This window comes from Lissotriton helveticus, chromosome 3_1, assembly GCF_964261635.1.
Source record: "Lissotriton helveticus chromosome 3_1, aLisHel1.1, whole genome shotgun sequence".
NCBI lineage: Eukaryota > Metazoa > Chordata > Amphibia > Caudata > Salamandridae > Lissotriton > Lissotriton helveticus.
In genome coordinates, this window is record NC_136061.1 from 1,028,889,444 (window position 1) to 1,028,901,540 (window position 12,097).

Below are 12,097 nucleotides of genomic sequence, written 5' to 3' on the forward strand. Positions count from 1 at the left end.
AAACGCTTGTTTTATATCGATCTTCGAATATCAAGATTGAGTAAAATGTAAATGTAAATGTAGCCGTACTTGTAAAGCTCACTGATACTCCTGAGTGTCCTGGCGCTGTACTCATACCACTAGGGAACCCTTCCTGGGTTTTCCCCGTGAAATGTCCACTCCTGGGCATCCCCAAGGTACAACCAGGCATCCCTAGCGCTGTAGGGGGCCGTTGTGGAGACTAAGCAAGCTATTGCCCAGAGTTGCAGCGTGGGACCCATGCTTAGAGTAGGCAACGAGGCAAGAAATCAGGTCCGAGGAATTATGAGCCCAAGATCCGCTGAGACCAGCCAAGGCAGGAATTGAACCCTGGTCCCGGGACAGACCTCTGCATCAGGGTCTGCCGCTCTAACCATTGAGCCACACTTCTCCACTTAAAATAACAGTAATTTCCTAAACCCCTTCCTTCAGGTTTCCCTGCAGCTCTCTGATGTTATCATCCCTGGTAGCAAGGCGCTTTACACCATGATCCAGAAATATATGCAGGAGGCCGTTGTCTCAATTTAGGGTTATTTTACACATGAAAAGGAGGCAGAGGGGGTTAATTTCACGGATTGTCATGTCAATAAAATGCGCAAAGCACCTCCTTATCCCTTTACAATGTCCAGAGTCAAAGCGTCGGAGGTGTCCATATATCCTGGTGTCAGTGGTGCAGAAGCAACAGGGCCTCTGAGGTAGTCCAGTAACCATGAACGGCCTGGTATTGTGAAGTCCAGTGAGTCATGCCGTGACAACGGGGTGTTAATGTCCCAGCTGATGGCGGTGCTGCTACACAGCAGGATGATCTCAAAGAGCAAGTAATTAAGCAGGCCTTCTCATTTGCCTCCGATTATGTGTGTGTGACGTGGCGCGGTGCAGCTGCAGTGACGAATGAGATCAAATTCAAAAATGCTTTATCGTATAGCTGTCGGCCCCTGCGCGCGGAGCTCTGCTATAACAGCCTAGGTTGTTATCTTGCTGTAACTGAAATGGTCTAGTAAAACACGCAGTACACACGACACAGAGACACACACAAACACACACTGCATAGACTATAAACAAGGACTAAACTTCGGAAAGAAAAAAACTCACAATTTGAATTAAAAATGCATAAAAAATACAATCTCATGCCTGTGACTTAACAAATGTAACTTATTTATGTATTTACAGAACAGCACATCGGTGTCCCACCTTATCCTCTGCTCCTGTTTGAGTTTGTGAAGCGCTTCGGAATGTGAGGCATTTACTGTTGAACAGGCCTTCCTGCGAGCCAACCAGTTGAGTTTTGATTAGCTGTAGGCAATGCGTAGCCTTATCACTTTGCTAAAGGTTTTGACTAACCCTGCGAATAACATGTTCAAATCTAATCTATATCCCTTGGTGTGACACAAATCCTTCCTTTCCAACTATGCACACCTAAAGTCATCTGCGAAGCTCTCTAGCTTGTTTGAAAACGTTACCTTATTGAGCCTAAAAGTTTTGTCTCCTGATAGAAGAAGCAAAACATTAAGCAGCTTCACATCCGTCCCGGGGAGGAGACCGGGGAGGGCGAGGGCTGCCCGTGCATGCGCGGTACCTGCAACTTTCGCGTGCCCTGCGGCTCGTGCAGGCAGCGCCTGTCCCCTTCCGGGGCTCCCGTGCTGAAAGAGAGCCCCGGCGCCAGAGAGGAAGTGTGGGGGCTGAAGTCCCGGGTCCCAGGAGGGGACCCGGGTGAAGAGCAGCACATAGCAGTGTGGGGCTCCCATGCCTATGGAGAGAGCCCCGTGTTGTGCAGCCAGAAGTGAAGAGGATCTGGAGTGCTCCGGCCGCAGCCAGCCACCGTTCAGGAGGATCCCCCCGCAGACCGGGTAAGTGGGGGATTGTCCATTTGTGCCAATGAAGGCACAGTATCAATGTTTGTTTGTTGAGCGGACCCGCCATTGCTGGCCGCTCCAACGATGGGGCGAAAGTGAGGGGCGAAAGTGACACTGCATGCTGGCTTGCCTGGGAAGCGGGACAGGAGATATGCACGTGGCTGTACGCGCGAAAGTGAAACTGCATGCTGGCTTGCCTGGGAAGCGGGACAGGAGATGTGCGCATGGCTGTACGAGCGCATCCACAGACCACAATCGCCAAAGCTCTGCGCGTGGCCCGGTCTGTACCACTTGAGAGGCAAGTTGCTAACAATAGATCTCACTGGCGACAGCGCTTTCGAGCTGCATCGCCAGGCGAGACCTAAAAAAGCAGGAACCCCAGGGTGAGGTATTTGCCAGGTCCCGCAAGTGTCGCCTAATTAGGCTCAGGTTCAATTTGCATAAATTCCTTTGCGGAAGTTATGCGAAATGCCAGTCCCGCGTTTTGCGTTCTTTACGTCCATTTTTAAAATGAGGATGCACTTTGCACTAAAAAAGCACAAACTTGCATGTGACGTGTGAAGTCACTCTTGTTTAAGTTCACACGACACAGCATAATCGTAGGCATTTCACGTAACAAGCATTATGTCAAATGCAGGAAAATATGTGAGATTAAACAGGCCTAAACTCATTTTTGCCCAGCCCTACATCTAGCCTAGAAATGAAGCATAACCGGCAGACTGAGTATTTACTGCACCAAGTACTGCACGGTTTGCCTCTTTTTCAGGCATTTTCCTTCATAAAGTTTCTTATGTTTGGCCTGCAAAGATTTGCATGGGGAAAATTGTGGGTGTGTAGTAATTACCAAATGCAACATATTCAACAGACAATAATTAACACAAGACCCGGGGATCCAATCCCAGAGAAGACTACTGTAAGAATAGGGATAATAATGTATCTCTAAAGCAATAATCAGTACTATGTAATTTGGAATTTGTAACTTTAACTAAAACAAATAAAATAATGTATGACAATCTGATGAAACGTATTGACTAATACACGGAAGAAATATGCTACAGCAAATGCTACCAATGGACTAGTTGAGTGATACAGTAGATCAAATTCCATCTTAATCAATCTTGCAGCATTCTCTATTAATAGCTGGCGTAAGAACAATATGCACTATTTCCTAAATTTATGACAGATTAATAACAAATTACTAAAAGGATTTGAGGTCTGGGTGAAGGAGAGTATTCCTTACCAGAATATGACTCAAGCACAAACAATAAGCAGTTGCAAAGCCAATAGATCTGGCTTTCGCTGCTGGCATTTTGTCTTTGCCAATACATGTGTCTGTTAATATCTTCTATAGCTTTTTTACAAAAACACTAAAAATATGGGTACTTGTGCATTCACGGGCATGCATGCACACAGGCAGTGATCTTTCAATGTTTCTGTAATAAAGTTTAACAAAACATTCAAAGATGGCGTGCAATCTGTAGATGATCTCCAGAGAAGTGACCGGGACAAAAGTTCTGCCTGTTGATGATCCATGAGAGGACTTTGCCAGAAATAAGAATGGTGTCTGCCCTGGTCAAGGTTTCTATCGTCACAGTTATGTGGGGGTCAAATTTATCGCTGGGACAATTTGGAGGCTGTATTTAATTTCAGTTGTAGAGGGAAGAAGTAAAGCGAGAGTAAGACCCAGGTCAAAAATAACTTTCCACATTTTTCCAATTCAAAAAGCTCAGAGTGGAACAAACAAAAAAATCCAACTGACCCACAATTGCAGGTGGTCGGACATAAATTAGTGGTTCTATGTTGTCGCTTCCAAGATTTTACAGAGCTTGAAAAACTTCAGCAAGAGAAACCTGTAGGCTCTTGAGATAAAAGATGCTTTGGACAACTGGTAGGTGCCCCCAGTCACTTGAGAATATCTGCAAAACAAATCTACAAGTGCCAGGGCACTTTAAGTAATCATAATTTGGAGTCAACTCGCTGGCCAGAATATCAAGCATTGTCCGGTTGGAATTATGATTCCATGTTTAAACTTTTAAAAATGGGTAAAGGCAGGTATCCTTTTACCTATCCTTCTTGAAATATTCATGACAGATTTCCAGTGACCCTGTTCATTTCTGGACCAGGCTTCGGTGGTGTTTCTTACAAGCAACCCATGCTAGTAACAGGCTCCAGTCCACATAGGATTCCAGTACACTCTGTTATTGGAAATCTTAACCCCTTCAGTGCTAATGACAAAGCCAGCTCGTCATGGGCGTTACCTGCGCTACGCGGATGAAGAGCTGGCTTTGTCATAAACAAGCCATTTTTAAAATTTCAGCGCACAGCGGGAAAACGCGGTAGCGCGGTAGGGGTTTTAAAGAGGCCTCCAATTTAATCTAGAATTCTAGAATATCAAAATAACTGATTCCAAAAGCACCGATCTCGATCAAAGGCAAACAGCCTGCCCACAGAAAAAACAGACCTCAATATAATTGGAGTCAGAGCTCAGGTGGTTGACTGGCTCCGACTATTCAATTCAATAGTAATTTATTTCAGTGTTTCTCGATTTCATGTTGCACACGCCCAAAAAAGTGGTTGTTTATGATTATTTAGGAAGAAACTAAAAATATGCTTTTATAGGAAAAGTATCAACCACATCTTAAAATATTGTCCACACAGTACACCTACTTTCACTGCAAGATTATAAAACTCAAGCCCTTAGGCTATCTAAACCCCCCAGATACTGAAGGGCTTCTTTTCTGGAAAAAAAGTTGTTTTGAATCTAGGCAAAAAGCCCAGAGAAGCCAAATATTACACTTAAAAAGACAAAGGCAATCACCACGTGTTTGCAAAAGCAGGAACTAAGCCATTCTTAAGATTTCTGCACTCAAAGAGTGTGGGACGTTTTCCCAGGTGAAGAAGAAATTCCCATCTTCAAGACAGAGGAGAGGTGATCCCTAATCGCTCCGGGCCTCAGTCTCTTTATACAACTAAGCATTTACTGGCAATTGTAAAAACTAGGCTTTATTCTGGAACCACCATGCTTGAAATAATTACAAACACCAAGTTCATATTTCAGCACAAATGGGAGGTATGTTTTCAACTGGCTTTCAGCCCAATGTGGTTGTCTTTTACACAAGGCTATGGAAAAAAAATAATTTTACGTCTGAGCCCCATAATTGAGCATATCATTCATTCACTGCCACTATTAACTTACAAAATTCTAGTTATACATTCTAATACAGAGCTCTGTGGGAAGGTAGTCTCCTGACTCAGGCACAACCATTCCTGCAACAGCTGGAGCAGAGGAGTGGTCATTTCAAGCTATCTTTTTAAGAGGTCAGATACCACAGATGATCTCAACATGTAGGCGTACACAAAACTGGGGATCTTACAGTGGTAGGTGGAATTTCTTACAGTCATAATTGTAAGCCTTTCTAGCTCTAAACAAACCGTCTTGTATTTAACCCAAACTACCTTAGTTGGGTCCTGCATTATCCGTAGTGATTTCTGTGGTCACTTACACACAGACTCAGCCGTGGCCCATGCAGGTAAGAAGCGGAGGGGCCGGGCTGGGGGGGGGGGGGGGGGGGGGGGGGGGAGTGGGATCGACAGACGAGCACGAGGGGAAATTAAATGAATAATTAATTTTCCCTCTTCGTCGTCTGTTTAAATCACCCTCCCTCCACCCCCGCCACTCTTACCTGCACAGGCCGTGGCTGCACAGACTACTGCATGGACTAAGTGGGAATAAACAGCTGGCTTACTACTACTGGATTCAATTCAATCACTTGTGATATTTTAAACAAGGAACCTCTTTATCACATATGCCCATACATGTTTCTGCCTCTAACATTTTCTTTTTGCCACTTTTTTACTGAAGCTATATATTTGAAACTGTGCTGACATTTGGTAACATAAATGCTGCTGATAATTCTACAAACATGTGACCTTATAATCATGTTGAAAATGCAAACTGTGCTTGCTTTAAGGGGCTTGAACATGTGCTGTGAAAAAACAACTTCATCGAAGGTGAATAACTTCTACTTATGACTTACCACACCATAGGAATATGTGTCACATGTCTCAGACACTGGGAGACTCTGAATAACTTCAGGGGCCATCCACGGGAAGGTCCCCACTAAAGACATGTGTGTGGTATGTGAGTGGAACCTTGAAGCACCGAAATCACAGATCTGAAAAAAGAGCCGTAGGAGAGAATGTTGTGAATCCGGCATGTCAAATACCAATTGCTAAACCGTTTATATATTTACTAAATGAATCCTACCTTTAATACGCCATCGGATGTTATAACAACTGGTAATTGAAAAACAAAAACAGAAAGAGTCATGTTACATACGTGGTGATATCAAACCATACTTTCCACAAACTAAGCAAACAGAAGTGTTAATTCACAGCTCTTCAGAAAACAAACAATTATCTAAGATATGTAACAACATGGTAAACAGTGTAAGTATTATTATACAACAAAGTACACACTAATCTTGGAAGGGTTTAAAAATGTTAAGAAGCGGCACCGTCTCAGAGTTATCTCATCATCCAGTTCTTCCCCACAGTCCTTACAGAACTGAGGCTTGTCAGCCACACCGACAGGCCCTACTCTGACCAACCAAAACTGCAAAGTCTTATAATGCCCTCCTCTACGAAACTCCCTACTGATGGAAGTGGCCCTAAAAGAAGGTCCTGCGTAACACCCTTCTTGACATTGTAAACATTCCAGAGACATGTATCCCGGGAAACAGTCTTCCTCAGTAAGTGTGGAGGGGCTTGTTGAGCTTGGATCTGCTGGCGCTACATTAAGCCTGGTCTTGAGCCCACGTTAAGGAAATGTGAACACACCTTTTGCAGGAAAGGGCGTTAGTTACAGTTGTTGATTAAGAGACAAGCGCTAGATGCAGCTGTTGATTAGAAGACCCTATTTTCAGGGCTCGAGTCGGGGTACCACGCAGGTGGACAGCGTCCCCCCACTTATTTTACCGGGTGGACGCCGTCCCCCCTGCCCAAAAGATGGAGCCGGTACCCGAGTCTGCACCTGCGCACGCGCTCAGCACTCACCAAACATCACCTCCTATTGTCGAGAGAGGGCGAACAGAGCTCTTTAAGTTATTTCACGTTGATGGAGCCATTCAGTATGACAGACGGGCACTCGTGGCCTTATATTAGAAAAGGTCAGTATGTATTCACGCATTTCAGACGGAGACCAGCAAATTTACTGTGGGCAATAAATACGCACCGAACAAGCGCAGCTTTAATTTCCCCGCTCCTTTGAGTGTCAATATGGTGACGAATTCCAACGTAAACATTCTGCTTTGTCCTTTGAACCTGCCGCCATCACCATGTAACCTTTGTTAATGAGAGGGGACTATATTTCGTGACGTCACTTTCTGTCGTAACGTAACTTCGGGTGACACCACCTAACTTGGTGCGTCCCCCCACTTCTTTTTTTAGGACTTCTGCCCTGCCTATTTTCCGTGCTACTGCAAGTTTCATTGCTACAGGACTGTGGTGGAATCGTGGGCCCACTTGTAGGGCACTGGACTGACCCACAGCCGCAGACTGTCACAGCAACCTGCGCTTTTACCCTGAATTGGGGGAATGGAAACAATTCTGAGGCTTGACAGATGCACCCCCATGTGCAGTAACTATACATTCAGCAACACTCAGCCTGCTGAGATTGAGCAACAGCTTGTTAGATGAAATGGTCTAAGGCAGTGGTTCCCAAACTTTTGACTCCTGAGGACCCCTATTGAGTCACCACTGGAAGCCGGGGACCCCCAAGCAATTTGTATGAGTTAAATTTCAAATATTAAAACAGTAATTAAAAAAAAAACACGTGTGCACACAAAACAAATACTCCAATTACTAAGGATTTTGGGGCAAGATGTACGACCATTTCATTTAGCGCCTCGCAATTGGCGACACATTGCGAGTGGCTAATTGCGAGTCGCTAAATGAAATGTACAACAGTGTGTTTAACACTGTTTGGGATTCCCAATGGGGTCGCAAATTGCAAGGCTCATTAATATTAATGAGCCTCTCGCAATTTGCGAGCCCATTGGGAATGCCATCCCTCCCAGGGATGGTGGCCTGCTAGGCTCAGCAGATCACCATGTCTGGGACTGCTTTTAAATAAAGCAGTTTTCTTTTTAAAAATGCAGCTCGTTTTCCATGCATTTAAAAGAAAAGAAAATGAAACGTTTTTGATTCATTTTTTAAGGGCAGAGCCCTTAAAAAATAATTTTGCATGCATTTGCAAAGGGGAAGGGGGTCTCTGGGGAGCCCTTCCCATTTGTGAACTTGAAGTAGGTGGTAATTGCGAGTGTTTTGCGTCTGCAATTGCAGTCGCAAAAAATGTGTACATGGTTTTGAGATTCGCTATTTGGAATGGAGTGCCCCTTCCAAATAGCAAGTTGCAAAACCTATTTAGCGAGTTGCAAAAAAATTGCGACTCACGAAATAGTCTATGTACATGGCCCAATAGGTTTTTGAATGCTCAAGCGGGTTTGTGAATCCGTTTGCGCTTATAAAAACGGGTTGTACATCTGGCCCGTAGTATTTTATATTGAAGGAATAGCCCCTCTGTCACATGTATTTCATTTGTTTTATAGCATCTCTCATACCATTGTAGGATGTCAGAGCACTTTACATCACACATATATAGAGACAATGAATCATACATGTAAATTAGTGTATAGAAAATGTTACAAAAGGTAAAGGGGACTACAAGGTGTAGTATTCACATGTCGTTCATATTGGTAGGCATTTTTAAATAGTGCTTGGTCTGGAAAAGCACAAACTCAGGTTTCCGAACATAACACAGTGGCTAGCACTGACTTTAGCATTAACAATGTATTTCCATCCAAATAAATCTTTTAAGCAGCATCAGGATAATGAATGACTAGGAAAAACATGTTACTAACTGATACCATGCAGTTTGCAAGCAGCTCTTTGATGACAGTTTATAGGTCCCTCTACAAGATTACGATTGTCACTTGTGAAGTACACAGTAACAAAATAATCTCTGTGACAAAAGCAGTAACCACAGACCTATGCACATAAAATACTGCTTTTTACAATGCAGGTTACACTTTGTTTGCAGTAGGCACATTAACCCTCTGTTCTACATTAGTTAAGTCAGAGCTGCCACTGAAAGACACTCTCATCTCTCTCCAGCAGTTACATAAATCACTGGCATTTTCTTGACACTTTTAGTGTTGCTCGAAAGCTGCTAATTACACAAGATACTTTTCTGTGTTTATAAAACTGCTTTCTACGGACCCCCTGGGAATGTTTCACAGACCCCTGGGGGTCCGCGGACCCCAGTTTGGGAAACACTGGTCTAAGGAAACAATTTAGTGCGAGTTCTTACTGATTTCCATGTGTGCTTTTGCCCTTGATCACTGGTACACTGCTCACTTTTGCCAATTTCCAAAACGTTCTGGATGCTTATGCTTTGGTCATATCATGAACGTGTCATATTATGGAAAACTGTATTTTTTCACAAATTCTTTCATGTTACTCTTTCTTATACCCACACAATGAACGGTTCACACTTTAATGAAAGTCTAATTTAAAGAGCAGATAAGCATGGGAAATACATTTCTAAATGCATTACAATAATAGAAAAACTAAAGCTGGGTGTTCACTGTGTCTACACACCAGTTCCATAACGGCTTCCAGGGAATGACCACTAGTTCAGAAACAAACAGTTGCCTGCTTTAGTTTGCCGACCTTGGGCCGCCTATGCAGGAGTAATCCACAGGTGTGCATTTATAGAGTACATTCGTGAAATAGGTGAACACTGGGTAGGTGAATGCTGTGACCTGTTCAAGGCACAAATCACACTTCAAACTGGACAAAGCTGTGCTTGGCAGGCCCCAAATATACAAGGGCAATGTTCTAAATTAGGATCCCATTTCGACCCTAAAATGGAAATCAAATGTTAAGATTTTGTGCTAGGTATCACCTACTCGTTTGATTTCCTGGATGGTATACTTTGAAATCCTAAGTAGCGGCTCTACTGTGAAATATACATTTAAATGCGCTCTTGGGAGGTGTAGGCGATGGGCAGTACCACAAACCAATAGTGTAGGGGTGTTGACAGCGCGAGTGATTTATTTCGTTGCAGGGGATGAAAGACAGAGGTGAGAGAGAGTAGCTGTCAAGAGGGAATTAGATAAGCGGCGGCGCTCGCGCGGACGGCCAGTTCATTATTTCACACTCTAAAAGCACTCTCCCCGTCTCTCTAATCGAGCGCCAGCAGAGAGGGGTCGCTGTTCCAAGCAGATTTCAGAGTAAAAAGCCGATTCTAAACAGTAAATGGAGTCACTGCTGCTCCTGCAGGCAACTGTTTCTGAGGTCGCTCGTTTAGATGTAATGAATCCGCTGTTCTTGTTTTGTATTTGTGGATTTTGCAAGTAATGTAAGCAGGGCCAGACCATGAACAGTCTGGTGGTGACTTACTTCTCCTCGCTGGTTTACCGGGGCAATATTCAAAAGTCAATGGGCCACAAAGCATTTTTGTTGCCACTAATAAATGTCTTTCGGTGGTAACATTCGCTTACCTTCTGCAAAGGGGATTTGTGGCGGTGATGTTACATCATAAGAACGGTTGTGTATTTAAGTAGAAGGACGACAGTACAGATGCAGCATTCACATACTGCGATTCTTTGTAAATCGCAAATAGGAAATCGCAATTCCTCATGTACAAAAATGTAAAAGTTAGCAATAGCAATTCCTAATGGGGTCGCAACAGATCTAACGCATGAATATTAATGAGGTAGGTCGCAATTTGCAATGATAAGGAATCGCAGCCATCAAAGGGATGGTGGCCTGCTGGGGTCAGCAGTCCCCCATATCTGTGATTACTTTTTAACAAAGCAATCTTTTTTTTTTTTAAATACAGCCTATTTTCCTGAAAGGAAATTTGCGAATGGTTACCACCACCCTTGAGGTGTCAGTAAAAAAATGAATGTTTTACAACTGTACTTTAGTGGCAAAATATCCCTGCAATTTGTGCTCTATACAATTAGAAAAGCATTTTTGCGGTCGGTAATGGCCCAATTCTGCAATTAGGGCTGTTTCGACTGCAAAAACTCTTTTTTACATATGCCTCCTAGTCACTACAGGTTTGGTTGTGAAAAACCCAAAAGCTACTTAAAAGTAAATATACTTAATGAGGGATACCTTTTTTGTGCAAGGGGGTGTGATTGCATTTTACAATAGTGTATTTTGGAGCACATATTAACCTTTATTCCAAAGTGCAGAACTCAGAATACCAACTCTGGTAAATACAGTCTTAACCCCTCACACAGGTGGGCCTTATAATGTTCCCCCTCCATTTTGAACTAGGCTGTAACCACCTACACTATTAAAATTGTTTAGAAATAGGACAGATCCAGACCTATTTTAAATTTCACCTCACATGCACCACACTTCCCATGCCCTCTTACCTGCATGCACCCCGCGGCTTCTTCAAAAAGATCCCCGGCAAAGAGCCCCATTTACGGTGAGCCCGTCGGGCATTGCAGCGCCGGCCTGACGAGGAGCAAAGCCCAATGATGAAGCATGACACCTCTCAGGGTGTGTGAGGGCATCATGAAGAAAGACCTGTCTTCCCCATTCCCCCTTCATTTAAGGAACTGCATATCCTCTAACTAGACAGTTCTCTAAGAGCCCTGTGCGCAGGACCTGTTTAAATAACGCCTCCCTTTCCCACCCCTCTCTTTTTTCAAGTGCGATAAAACTATGACATATTGTAGCCTTCTCAGTAACACTTTCCTGTACCCCACCAAGAGTGTCACTGGGAGCAAGTTACAAAACACCTTTACTTATGAGTCAGAGAATAGAAAAGCAAACCCTATCAACTTAAATTTCAGCAGGTTAGTCAAGAGAAGCTGACTCTAGTTGAAAAAAATATGACATGTTGCAAGACAAATACTCCAAGGCCTCTTTATGGTTAATATTCAAAGTGAACCTCTTCAAGTTTTCTAGGGAGATGCAGCACCTCAAGGACACCCAGGGGTCTATTACAATGGCGGGCGGACAAAGTCTGCCTGCCACGGAACGGCAAAAGGGACCTCCCGCCATATGTGCGGCGGTCCCGTGATTCAGATTAGGATGCACCCGCCACACTGGCGGGCGCATCTCACATTTTTTACATTGCTGTGGATGGTGCTTTCAGCAGCACCTGCAGCAATGTAAAAAAGGCATGTTGTGCATTTGCT

The 12,097-nt window shown here is 43.8% G+C and overlaps 1 protein-coding gene across 6 annotated transcripts in view; it reads right to left on the reverse strand.

Annotated features, from left to right (window-relative positions):
• MAP3K20 (mitogen-activated protein kinase kinase kinase 20) overlaps positions 1-12,097 on the reverse strand; it is a 1,120,268-nt gene that overhangs the window by 704,737 nt on the left and 403,434 nt on the right. For all 6 annotated transcript variants that reach the window (XR_013608752.1, XM_078681552.1, XM_078681553.1 and 3 more), the window contains 2 exons: positions 6,139-6,167; positions 5,909-6,046 (listed from right to left, as the gene is read on the reverse strand). Coding sequence is in view for 5 of the 6 variants with exons in the window: in XM_078681552.1 (XP_078537678.1) it covers positions 5,909-6,046; positions 6,139-6,167 (167 nt within the window). In the remaining variant the exon portion in view is untranslated. The remainder of the gene's footprint in view (positions 1-5,908; positions 6,047-6,138; positions 6,168-12,097) is intronic.